Source organism: Sceloporus occidentalis, unplaced genomic scaffold, assembly GCF_023333645.1.
Source record: "Sceloporus occidentalis isolate IW3139 unplaced genomic scaffold, rSceOcc1.0.p SCAF_3, whole genome shotgun sequence".
In the NCBI taxonomy this organism is placed as follows: domain Eukaryota; kingdom Metazoa; phylum Chordata; class Lepidosauria; order Squamata; family Phrynosomatidae; genus Sceloporus; species Sceloporus occidentalis.
In genome coordinates, this window is record NW_028316983.1 from 80120896 (window position 1) to 80134737 (window position 13842).

Sequence of the window (13842 nt, forward strand, 5' to 3'; positions counted from 1 at the left end):
GTTTGTGTCTGTGGTGTTTTCTTGGTCAAACTTGAATTATAATCTAGAGTTCATAGAAGCTGCAGGCTAGTATAGTTTAAGTGTACTTTGTGAATCTGTGTCTTCACTTTCCTGTGCAAATTTTGCCTATTTGGATCTATCCATCCTCTCTCTCCTGAAAATGTACAGCCATCAAATTCATGGGAAGCAGATGGACAGCTTGTGCAATAATACACATTTCAGCGGATGCACCAGTAAAAACCGCAGAGTCTTCCATCGAACTCCTGTGAATTGCATGTGACCAGATCACATTCTATTTTACTGGAATGACGATTATTTCAAACACATAGACTAGTTAACATCAGATAACACTGATATGTCCCCCAACATACAGCATTACAGAAGCTGTATACTGGAATAAAGGTCAATGTAGTGTTCTGTAGATTAAGCAGGCATCTGCCTTACAATTCATTGTGTGTTCAGCTCAAACTGAAACTGCAGCTTGGGTCAGTAAAACAAACTCAGCTTTCCTTCTGTTCTGCTCTTAAACAGCCAACAGGAAGAAGTTAAATCTTTGTCTTAAATATTTCTCCTGCCAAAACATATCTCTGCCTCTGGAGAGGGGGTGAGAGTGAGAGCAAACAGAAAGAGTATTCCTTTCTTTTAATGCCATTTGTTCTGTATAATTATAAGGGGCTTTAAAGAAGAAAAATAAACCACATTCAGTAGTAGACCATATAATATGTTAAATTAGAACAGATGTCCATGGAGATTCAGTTAAATGGATACGTAAGTACCTTATTTGAACAGAGACATGTTACAAAATGCCACAGGCCCAGGATCAATTTGGCATGCAGTTTGTTGTTTACTTAATGACCAGAGTACAAAATTGCATACTTAGCTTGTCAGTCAAGAGCACATGTATGTAGAAGTAGCCATGTTTCTGCTAAAGCTAATCTATACAGTTACAGACTGAGTATTCTTTTTTTTTTAAAGTCTGCCCCATATTCAGTGTACTTGCAGCAATGGATGCATTCAGAATTTTTCTGTGGTGCTCATACAGGATCATTATCCAAAACTGCCTAAAGTAAAACATTTATCAGCTTATTTGTCCAGGGGTGCACATATCAGTTACTCATTAATTTGTTGTTTTCTGCCAAATCATTTCCAAGTTATGGTGGTCCTAAGGCGAACTTATCACTGGCTTTTCTTGGCATAATTTGTTCAGGGTGGCATTGCCCTTGCCTTTCTCTGAGGCTGAGAGAGTGTGACTTGCCCAAAGTCACCCAGTGCATTTCCATGGCAGAGTGTGAATTCAAACTCTGGTCTCCAGAGTGATCGTCCAATGCTTAAATCACTACATCATGCTGGCTTATATGTGAAGAGTACTCATCAGTACTGTTTAGAAAACTTTGTGCCATATATACTGTGTTTGTGTGGTTATTGCTATTTTGCGTTATTTTAAAATTAAAAGCCTGTGAGTGGACTCTTAAAGTATATCTTCTAAAGTAGGGGCTTTTCAGATGTTGCTGGACTACAGTTTCCATCATTCACACTGGCGGCATTGCTCTGGAACGAACTGGTCAAATTCGGGGGGCTCCCTCCCGAATCTCTCCGGAAGCAAGTGCTGACTACCAATCAGGGGCATTTTAACACGAATGCCCTCTTGGAGAATTCGGGTTTAAGGTGAAGGTGCCTGGCTGTCAATCAAAGTTAGTTCCACGATGGTCATAGGTGACATTTCCAGCACTGATAGGAGCATCAGAAGTGTGCTTTCCACCCCTCCTTTTTTTTTTAAAGGACCAGGCACCACTTGTCAAATTTAAAAACCTCTGGTGTGTGTGTATGTTGTGGGCATTTGGGTCAGTGTTGTAGGTTATGATCTGCCCTTGGCCCCATTTTCAACCCCAAAATGAAAGCTAGTGCCACCTCTGTAGCCTGTATCCCACTCCCTTGGCACCCCAGAATGCCTCATACACAGCTAATAATAATAATAATAATAATAATAATAATAATAATAATAACAACAACAACAACAGCAAAATTAATTCCTCACCTCGGAATGCCAGAAAAGGATGCATTTTTTTGCTTTCCCTAGGCTACCCCTAAATTCCTTAGAGACAGTAGCAAAAGCTGTATCAATTTGCCAAGTTGCAACATTACATTCAAATTGTAACATCCATTCACATTGCAGCAGTCATTCTAAAGGAAAGAATATGTGCATAGACAGCCAAAAATAATTTTTAAAAAATCCTAAGGAAAAAGGTCTCTGCCGGATAGCAGAGGCTTCCCTTGCTGTAGCGCCCTGAATTGACCCTTGCTCCTGCTCATGATCTATCTATCTATCTATCTATCTATCTATCTATCTATCTATCTATCTTTAGCAACAAACATGCACATTTTTTGCCAAAATTAATACAAAATAAATAAAATCCTAAGGAAAAAGGTCTCTGCCGGATAGCAGAGGCTTCCCTTGCTGTAGCGCCCTGCCCTGCCCTGAATTGACCCAGTTAGTCAACCCCTTTTTGCCTCCTGTCACCCTTTGCCTCTAGATCCCCCTTTTTCCTTCAGCTCTTTCCTCCTCCCCCTCCCCTCGGATGAGGGGAGGGAATGCTCTGACCTCTGCCCGCCCTCAGACCTTAATCCCTCCCAGAATTTGCCCCGATCATGATCGAGGGCAAGTTCATATTTCGCAGAACCTGGGTCTTTTCAGAAAAGACGGATTTTAGCCCGATTCCCGATAACCCGTGGTAAGGGGCATTTCCTTGTGCAAGCCTCGACATGGATTGTGAAAGAATCGGGCCCAATATGAACTTCACATGGAAGAATTGATTTCAAAACTGGTTTAAAAGGTAGTGTGAATGGCCCCCTAGCAATCTTTCAGTAGCAAGGGAGGACTGGAGTTGCAGTTCAACCTTTGGAGATCCATAAGTTGCGAACCCCTGCTCTCCGTACCATTGACACACACTTTTGCACTCACACCCTTCATACATAGACTTTCCACACGTGGTCACTGTTGGCTAAAAGCATGGTCTATTTCAATGCATTGTCTGCATTGCTAGTGAAAATGCTAGTTTAATTGTACAGATCAATTAGTGATTCAGGGCTGTTTTACTCACTATTTTCAGATATGCACCGAAGATTTACTTACACAAATGAAATTGTGGCACAGATTTTGAAGATACCTGCATTGTGTGCACAAAAATAGCTCCTGCAGCAGTAGCTCCTTGAACAGAAACAAAAGACTGCATCAGAATAATTTATCAGAACTATGTAAAATATGAAATGTCCCTAGTGCATAAAGAAACTGGTTTCATGTTAATATTGCAAATAAGCTGACACTGTGGGCCCTTTCATACTACGCAGTTATACCAGTGTGAATCCACTTCTTTTGCGGTGGCTGCATCCCATAGAATCCTTGGATTGGTGAGCAGCTGCTTTATTGCCTCTAACTTCATCCCTCCTCCCCACTGTCTCAGGTGCATTTCCCTCGACACAAAGATCTTTGCTTTCCCTCCATGGAGACTATCAAAGGTGGTCCCTACCCAGAACCCCATTCTCAGAGAATTCTAAATAACTCTCTAAACTGCAGATCCCTTGATTCTGTAAGATGTTGTCATGATAGTGAAAAATGGAATTTAAGTGCTATAATTGTTTTGTATGGGGACAACCCTCAATTTTGTATAGGAGTAATTCATGCAAAGTCCAAGATGGCCTTTTATACCAGCTCAGAAAATTGCATCTTACAAATCAGACTGTATAACAGTAATGTAGAACAATAATAAGGAAGAAAGTCTTCTGCGCAGAAAACATGGGAAATGATTCACTGAAGTGAGGATAATTAAAGTATTGTGCCAACAGATCATATGCATGTTTCTTAGGAAGTTAACCACAGTTTTAATGGGGTTTATCCTCAGAAAAGTGTTCATAAGTTTGCAGACTAGTAATAGATTATTCTCATCATACAAAGTATTAAAAGATCAAAGGGTAGGCTCTATGCTTTCAGCATATTTACTAACATTGTTACCAGTGTTTACTTATGATAGTTCTTGAGAAAAGAGCTGTATTTTCTGGTGGTTACAAAATGAGTTTTTAATATGTATTCATCAGAGACAAAAGAGTGCCACATATGGAACACAAATGCTAGAAACAAGCTCTGGATTGAGTGGAACCAATTTATGTTAGTAACAAACAGATGTGGCACATGCATAGGTGGTACTATGCCTTAGCTCAGATCTGGGTTTTATTAATGCAAGCTTCAGTTCCTTTATGAAAAGTGACAAAACCATGGCCTCATCATTCTGCTAGGAATGTCTGCTGAAGGAGTTAATGCTGATAAAGGAGGATTTATTAGTTGTTTTAATCTTAGACTCAACCATTTGTAATGTTTAATTCTTCAAATACGGGTGTGGTTGGTCATTCAACAGCCATTTCATTCCTTATGGGGAAACATTCATATTTGTATGTCACACATTTTTGCAGTTTGGGAACTAACATGGTGTAACAGGGCTGAAGAGCGGGGTATAAATACAATAGATAGATAGATAGATAGATAGATAGATAGATAGATAGATAGATAGATGATAGTGGTTTGAGTGTTGGACTAGGATTGCCAATGAGAATGAGAATGTATTCGTTTTCCCAGGAACATCTCCATGCTCTGCAAAAGCCAGGGAAAGCTCTGTTATAAATAAAATTAAAAAAGAAAGCAAGGGAAGGCTCAAGTATCCACCGTTGCAGAGGTCCTACTGTGATCAATGTCTCCTTGATGCTCTGGTTACCTAGGAACTCCCATGGGAGATATACAAGGAGATTCTACCACTGCTGCTAACCATCCTGTCTAGTTCAGATGCCTTAACTCTCTTCCCTCTCACCCACCAGATTCTTCAGGTAAACAAGGAGAGCTAATATTTTCCCTGGCATCAGCACCAACCGCATCCATTTTCCCTCTGTCTCTTTCTGTCTGTGTAGCCACTCACATTTTTGTTATTGTTAACTGTCCTTGAATTGTCCCTGACCCATAGCAACCCTGTGAATGAGACATCTCCAAGACCTCTTGTCCTCTATTGCTCTTAGTTCCTGAAATTTCATGCCTGTGACCTGCCTGGTTGAGTCTATTCATCCAGCATGTGGTGTGGTCTTCCTCTCTTTCTACATCCCTCTAACTTTTCTAGCATCATTGTCTTTTCTAATGAGTCATGGCTCCCCATGATGTGGCCAAAGTAGGACAGGTTCAGTTTCATCATCTTGGCTTCCAGGGAAGTTCCTGGCTTTAGCTGCCTATTTGTTTGTCTTTTTGGCTGTCTATGGTATTTTCAGCACTCTTCTCCAGCACCACATTTCAAATGCATTGGTTTTCCTCTTAGCTGCCAGCTCTCACGTCTGTACATGGTGATGGGGAATAAATAATAATAATAATAATAATAATAATAATAATAATGGCTTGGATGATTCCAACTTTGGTGCTCAGTTGTATATACTGTATCAGTTGTATACACTAAGGCGTTGACTCTATACAGTATCATCAATGTGCCACAACTGCTATAGCTGGGCTTTGTAGTTTAGTGAAGTATTTACGATGATCTATTAGCAAGCTCCCTTAAACCATAGTTCCTGCATTACTCTGAGAAGAGGGACCGAGGATTATCATGCTGAGGTGGAATCTCTTTTCCTGTAGTTTGAATAGCACCCAGGGCAACAGATTCAAACTACAGGAAAAGAGATCTCACCTCAACATTATGAAGACCTTCCTGACAGTAAGAGCTCTTAGCCAGTGGAACACACTCCCTTGAAGAGTGGTGGAGTCTCCTTCTTTCGAGGTCTTTAAACAGAGGCTGGATGGTCATCTGTCAGGGGTGCTTTGATTGTGAGTTTCTGCATGGCAGAATGGGGTTGGACTGGATGACCTCTTTGGTCTCTTCCAATTTTAGGATTCTATTATTATATCAGGGTTCTTCAGGAACTGTAGTTCATGGAAATGCACTAAAACTCTCCAAAAAAGGATTTAAGGTATATTACTAAACTAGGATTCCTTCAGATGGAGCCATGATTAGGTGATATTAAACCAATGCAAATACACCTTTAGGGCATTTTTAGATGGAGGGCTTCTCACCTTAGCAATCAGAAGACACTAAGCTACAGTTCCATCTTCTTCAACAGGTTTTCTATGGTAATTCTGTGGTAAAAACAAGTAGGGCTACAAGTAAGGGAGGATGAGGATGTGTCTACATGAGGGAGGAGAGCGGCATGATAACAGCCTTATCTGGCTCTGTTTTTGTGCAGTTTGGCTATGTTGATAAATTATTGGGAACATGGAATTTTTAAAAAGAGACAAAATATTTGAGTCTCAAGGTGCTTCCAAATAGATGGCTTTTAGAACCAAAGGCATTATGCCACTTCCATCTGTTTCTCTTTAACAGGGTGGGTAGGTAGGTGAATGTATAAAGCAAAAAGACAGGAGAAGTAGTGGAAGCAAGGGGAAGACTTACAAAGGGAGGATGACAACATCTAGGTACTGTTCAGCTCTATGTTTGAGGCAGGGCACTTGCACAACAAAAGCTCCACCTGGAAGAACCATGATTTCTGCTCTTTCTGATAGTCTGAATTTCAAAGCAACATCTTAGGAACAAAATTAAAGTAACAAATTATTTATTTCTGTCACTAAGCAGTCTATATGTAGAACAAGGATTAACATTAGATGCCCCTGTTTCTTAAATACTGGCTATTGGTTAAGGCTGTATCAAATGTTCTTCTGTTTTAACAAAGGCCTTTTCATGTTCCAAAATCACAATACTTTTCCATGTCTTGAAATATCTATAATACTCTGCTTTCTGATGCCACTGTTGCATGTGTGGTCTTGGGGTCCTGGAGTACACAGACTATAGAAGCAGAGGGTGGGGAGTGCAAAATAAATCTTTCAGCTGAGTCATTTCCCACAAAAGAGCCAATTTGCTCAATTCAAACTTGCACACCCGTCATTGGCTTTTGGAAATAGCTCGTGGTCCAGAAGTGAATATATTCCTGTGACAAGAAGCCAAGATTTGGGACTGAACAGCAGTGGAGGCTGGAAACAATAGAACTTTCGATTGAGTAAATGTTGAAGCGGATTTGGAAAGGGAAACTGGGGCCCCATTCCCACTGGGCAAAAAAATTGGCTTATTTTGCTGCGATTCTGACTCGGATTCTGACTCGAATCTGACCCATCGTTCCCATTAAAAACGGGTGCAAACAGACACAGGTTTTTTTTACCCCTGTTTTTGTTCCCATTGGTATTTTCCCTGTGGTAATTTGAAGCGGGTTATTTTGCTCCCCGTTCCCATTGCCCTTCCGGAACCTTTTTTTAAAGCAGCTGTCAATCAAGCGATTAAGTGCTTGACGTCACAGTCAATCAGTCGCTTAGGCACTTTCCCCCTCTGGGAAAGGAAAAAGGGAGCCTTTATTCACCCCAAATCCCTTTGGGTCCCAGCCTCTTCTGTGTTTCCCCAGACTCTCTCTGGGAAAGAGAGAAGGAGCTTCTATTCGTCCTAAATCCCTTGCATCCAAGGCTCTTTTGTGTCTCCCCAGACTCCCTCTAGGAAAGAGAGAAGAGGAGCCTCTATTCCCCTCAAATCCCTTGGCGTCCAGGCTCTTCTGTGTCTTCCCATAGTTCCTCTGGGAAAGAGAGAAGGAGCCTCTATTCACCCCAAATCCCTTTGCCTCCCCCATTGCTCCCTGGGCTGTCTGGGGGGTGATCATGCAGGCATGTACCACAAAGCTCATCTGCTGCTCAGGTGCTCAGGCAGAGGCAAAAAAAGAAAAGAAGAAGAAAGAAAAAAATAATAGTTAAAAATGGTGCTCAATGGGTCTCCTCACACATCAGTCTATGAATGTGGAGCAGGGGGGAGGTTGCAGGGGGCGTAATGTGTTTACTGCATTTGGAGCTCAATGTAGTGCGATCGCCTTAGCCTTCTTCCCAATCCACTGGGGGAAAGGCTATGCGAACCGAAGAAAATGGCGCTGGCGATGCAGAAAGAGAACCCAGAGGGTGACATCCCCAGGCCAGCCCCTTGAGTGCTGCTCCTCCCATCTCCAGGTTCCTGAATCAGACACCCTTTCGTTCCCATTCATTTGCCCTGAATCACACTCCAGAGGCACAGGAAAATTCGCTAAAAAGCCACTATTTTTTAAAACTGGTTTATCGACCTAAAATTCGGAATTTTCAGGATAATTCAATTCAGATTCGAATCCGAATGGGAACGATATCGGAGCAATGCAGGTTGAATGCACGCTCAAATGGAAACGATGCACCCATGATTCGCGTCCTGATCCACGTTATAGGCCAGTGGGAATGGAACCTTGGAGATTTTTTTTTAATGCAAGTACTTGAGAAGAGAGATTGTCTGCCTTTTTCTCACAGGGACAACACAGGTTACCACATGGGCATTTGTGTGCTTGCTTTAAATGTTTGCTATTGCTACCAAAGTAATTTCATCCTGGTTCCAATTTATTTCTAGTGTCACTCGAGTATGTTCTCTCTTGAAAAAGGAGAACCTGAAAATGTACAGGTTAGGCATTTAAAAAAAAAAAAAAGGGGGGGGGGACAAGTAAAGTGACCAAGGAAATACAAACAGAGCAAGCATAAGAATTCAAGGTACAACAATGTTCAGTGTCTCACTCTGCAATGTCAAAAATTTGGGGATTGAAAGAAAATGTAATTGGGGGGGGGAGTCTTATTTTGGGAGACAATACTTTAATTTTGCCCTCACTATAATGACACTTCTGACTGATACTACTGAGAGGCATCTCAGAATGCTTGAGGCCCATGGGTGAGCAGAGAATGTCAAGGATAAGGGATTAAAATGGGGCAAGGGGAGAGGAATGGTATTTGTATCTTTAAAATTCAGGCAGCCCAAAGTTCCTAGTGCAAAGGGACAGGTGAAGAGCAATCAGACTAGGGACTTAGGGACTCAGGAATTGCTATTCCAAAACCAACTGACCAACCAACAAAAAACAAAAAACTTCAGGTGACAGGGCTGTGGCGGAAATGCACTTTTTTGAAGCACAATCCTCTCTGCTCTGCATGCCCAGAATCAACAGCTTTGCTCTTCCACTTTCCGTGTTATTCCCACAGGCTGTGATGATAAAAGTAACTGGATGCAAGCAAGTCACCAAATTCATATCACAAGTTATGCATTTCTTCCTTCTCTCCCATCCGCCACTCCCCCCCAGCCAATTCCTTCCACTCTGTTCACTTACATTTTCCCATATGGTGACTTTGGAAAATTCCTCTCTGCATAGGAAAAGACAGGAAATGCTCTTTGGGAGAGAGAAGGTTGCCTATTTCTCTCTCTCTCCCTCTCCCTTTCTAGTTGAGCTGATCACATCTGGAAAGGATCTGACTTGGGAAGGGGAGAAAGTGTTCGGCACTTGGAGTGAATGTAATTGACATGGCATGAGTAAACAGAGCATTTTTGCGGGACAAGAGAAACACTGTTCTCCAGATTCTTTTATCCTTATCAAGTAAGAAGAGGTAAGTCTGTTTCAGCACCTTTTCTTTATTTTTATTTTTAAGAACACTATAATATCATGACACTTGCGAGGATGGTGGGCAGCTCTTTTCAAGTATGCTGCAACTAGCTGAGAATTCACAGTGCATGCACAAAAATGCATAACCTGTTTGTGCTGCAGAGGAATAATAGAAGGTATAAGAAACTATCCCATCAGACTGCTGAAGATACTAGAACAATTGACTGTATAATTGCTATGCATGTTTAACTGGAATACTTTTCCTCTTGGTGAGATTTGAAACCATTCTTAAACTTCAGAATACTGCATAGGTATGTTACTCCATCTGTCTAGTGTGCCAAGGGTGCTGGAGGTGAGTGCAGAGACTAACCTGCCTCTGAACCCTGAAACAAGAGCAGCTACTTGAACGGAAGAAATGTATGTATCTCCTGTACTACTTGGTTGTATTTACTTTCACAGAATCCAAGCCAAACTTTAGTACTTAGAAATCTTTGCACAGACTTGAGTGAGGCAACAAGCCTTGGATGAGGAACGTATTGTAGCAAGAGTGTAGATTTTATTAAAAAAAGAAAATGCATTAGAATTTTCTTTGGACTGTAAAAGAAATCAGCACCGCTTGCCTAGTTTTATTGCCTTCCTTGCTGAAAGCCAGCAGATACTTTATTATCCCAACAGCCTTTCTGTTGTACCAGAATACCTACTACTTCACAGCTGAGGAAGATGTTACTAGTGAAGAGTCTTCAGAAGTGCAGTGAACCAGGGAAAAGTTATGTTGAAAATGGAGACCTCCTTGATTTTTGGATTAAAGACTCTTTTAAAATAAACTTTTTAATCTATCAGTTCCTTCTTTGGTCAAAAGAGATGCCCCTGCTTTGTAGTGAATGCACTTATACTGAATCCACATTCAATATGTTCAGAAATAGACATTATTATATTTGCTGTTATATACTGTTACTATATGAGCCATTCAGTTGTTTTTTTAAAAAGCCTTTGATGCTTGAGACATCAGTATAAAAGACCCTCAATTTGAAGGGTGAAGCAGCCCCAAGGAAAAAGCAAGTAACTTAAGGCTTGCTGATTGATAGAAATTGGATCCAATGTGGTTTCTGAGGTTGAAACCAGAACAAATTGTACACTGTTCTTTGGGGAAACTGAGACCTGGTACAGACCGGCACTTTGTGCCGGCCCAGGGCCAAAATTAGAGCTCGGTAGGAGCAGAACTTTCTCACACTCCCAAACCCTTTATTTATATTTCAGTGCCATGCTGTGAAATAGCTGAACTACCTGAACTAATAGTTAATTTAGGTATTCAAAATGTTGAGAAGCTCCCAGAGCTGTAGCAATGAGGAATGTTAAAAAAAGGCTTCAGGTAGGCACATCCAAAGGCAGATTGCCTATAGCTCCAGAACAGAGACTGTTAATGGTAGTCCTCTAGATGTTCTTGGATTACAACTCCCCTCACCTTTATTTTATAGACCAAAATATATGGAGGACCACAGTTGCCTGTCCATGTTCTAGAATAACTGTTTCAGATACTTTAAAGATATGGGGGGAGCAGCATGAGTTTGTGCACATAATCTATATTGGTAGGTAGGGTGAACAGATTCAATATATCACCTTACCCCAGGTCAGTGGGATTGCAACAACCATCATCCCCCACCAGGGCTATTCTACTTTGACTAGTTGTTACTTCCATAGGAAGTGAAGGTTCCTGCTCCTAGGAGGTTTCAGTTGATAATCCAACATGGAAAACATTTGACGGAGGTAAGGCAAGGCAAGGCAAGGCAAGGCAGAGGGGAGCAGAGGAGCAATTGACTTAAGGCCTTATATATAGAGAGATATAGATATAGATATCATTTGGCTGTTGTTTCTGCAGAGGTTCTCCCCATTAGTGAAATGACTATTTGTTGTAGCTAGGGTTGCCAGAGCAAAAACAAGAACAGACATGGTGTAGTGGTTTGACTCTGGGGACCAGGGTTCGATTCCCAGCTCAGCCATGAAACTGGCCAGGGGAAGGCAACAGCAAACCTCCTCTGCAGAAATCTTGCCAAGAAAACCCCATGATAGGGTTGCCATAAGTCAGAAATTGCTTGAAGGCACACAACAACAGCAAAGCAAAGGAAATTTCAGCAGGTGTTGCTTCTTACATGCTTGCATAACAAACACATGAGCCCTCTCCATTTTTCTATATGTCAACCCTAGTTGTAGCAGGATTTTCCTTCCATTTATCTTTTATTTAGCATTTGTAATTGGTCAATATAGGCTTAATTTGTAAGTCTAATTACTGAAGCACATATCTCTGAGGAAATCCTGTTCTTGAAGAGAAAACAGGTTGATTGCAGGAAAATACATTCTCCTTAATGTCCAGTTTGTTTCATGTCTTAGTTCAGTTATAGACTTAATTTCTCGAAAGCATGGGAAGTAGAAGTCTGTGCTAAAGGTTTAATGGAAAAAGTTGGTTTTCAAGAGGGAGCCAAGATAGATGACATCAAATAAGTGTTCTGGGAAGCAGTTCCAAACATGAAGTGGGAGAGAAGGGCCAGAATCTTTTGAAAGAATAGCTGGCTGTAGCAGACCTTGGAAGGCTGAAAGCAGTGGAAATAGAGGAGTGAAAGTGACAAGCAATATTGAGAATGTTCTGAAAGTTAAGGATAAGGAGCGCACATGAAGTCAGCCTAAGGATCACATGATCAGGACACCAAGGGCAGGATGACAATTTTTTTTTGGCAAGAGAATGCTGGAGAGATGTGAAGGGACAAAGAACAGAAGATATAAGAGATGAAGGTTGCTGTAGTCTAGATCAGAGATAACCAGACCACACATGCAAACCAGAGTTGCTTCTGAATAGAGATTGCAGAAGGGTTATAATTTTGCAGTGTTGTAATGAGAGAAGCAAAACAACTTAACTACAGGTGGAATACAGAGAACAAAGTGGGGGGGAGAGGAATAAACAGTTCATCAGCTAACAGTATAAATTGATAAGGAAAAACTGACAAGGAGAGCAGGGCCTCAGGAGGAAAGATTAAAAGTCCAGTCCTGACATACTGAACCTGAAATGAGGAATAGTTAACTTCTTATATCCTGCTACTGCACTACTAGGAAAATCTATACCTTTCATTTCCCCCCCTACTGAACTATTAAGGTAAAGAAGTTAACTGTTCATTGGGTTTGTTTACCATGAAAAGAAGAAAGTAAGCTGGATTTGCCAGTGGTGTCCTTAGGGTTGGTGTCACCTGGTGTGGTCACTCATGGGAGGGGGGAAGACTTATGGGGTGGGACTTCTGGTGTGCAACTTCCAGCGCACTTCTGTTGCATGCGGAAGTGCAAGCACAAGTGCATGACCAGTGATGCCACGCGCACCGCAAGGGAGCAGCATGCTGCAGAAGCGGAGAAAGACTGGGGAGCAGCCATGGTGCTCCAGGGAGGGATGCAGAAGCCCCATGTGGCCACAAGGAGCCCTGCAGGGGCCGGAGGACCAACCAGGTCTCACCCTCCCTTCTGTGGTGTCACCTCCCCTTCTGGGGTGTCACCCGGTGCATGCAGTTCATATCCCCCGCACCCCCTCCCCCATGACACTACTGGGATTTGCAAATCTTTATATGTACACTTATGAACACACCACTCATAGAACTAGCTGTTTAATGTCTGACTGTATACAAGGCTTATCCATGTGATGTTCAGGTTTCCATGTTGTGGTGTGCTGTTGTAGAGTTTTGTGTGTCAGCCTTTTCTTTAAAAATCCCCCGATAATGATTGGCTACTTACTGTAATGTTTCCTTGGTTTCAGTGGAAATGTACCTACAGTTCAGATCCCCGTTTCCTGTGCTGTGGTTGTTGATGCTTAGCTCCAGCAAGATTCAAGGTCAGAAGAATGAAGACAGCAATGAGTTCCCAGAAAATTCATCTGAGCTACTTGATCTGGAACTCAATTCCTTGGCTCCACAGTGCCCCAAAAAATGTGCTTGCAGCCCCGAAGGAATTGTGGATTGTGGAGGGTTTTCATTGAAAGAATTTCCCATCGATATACCAGAAATGACAAGCCATCTTTCCTTACAGGTAGAGGAAAATGAAACAAGGTACGAATCCTATAGTCAGTGCCAACTAGAGGAGGCCCATTGAATTAATGAAACTAATAAGTATTAATTTAATCAGATACAGTTGACTTAATGGGTCTAGTCTAGCTGGAATTAACAATAGGATTTGGGCTCATTTCTGGAGTCAGGTTTCCAGTTGAGTTTTGCCTTGTAGTTTCCCTGGGAACCCTGGGATTTGTAGTTTGTTGTGGCACCAGAACTCTCTGACAAAGAAGGCCAAATATCTAACAAAACTACAACTTCCAGAATTTCACAGCATTGAACC

The 13842-nt window shown here is 41.7% G+C and overlaps 1 protein-coding gene across 3 annotated transcripts in view; it reads left to right on the forward strand.

The window, feature by feature from the left end:
• The first annotated feature begins 5600 nt into the window (after positions 1 to 5600).
• PODN (podocan) overlaps positions 5601 to 13842 on the forward strand; it is a 38687-nt gene continuing 30445 nt past the window's right edge. The window contains exons 1-3 of one of the 3 annotated variants that reach the window (XM_089515172.1): positions 5601 to 9487; positions 9817 to 9900; positions 13271 to 13539. In XM_089515172.1, coding sequence (XP_089371298.1) covers positions 13276 to 13539 — 264 coding nt within the window. In that variant the 5' untranslated portion in view covers positions 5601 to 9487; positions 9817 to 9900; positions 13271 to 13275. Of the gene's footprint in view, positions 9488 to 9528; positions 9901 to 13270; positions 13540 to 13842 lie in introns of those variants that run through there. The other 2 variants (XM_089515175.1, XM_089515174.1) reach the window with 2 other exon arrangements.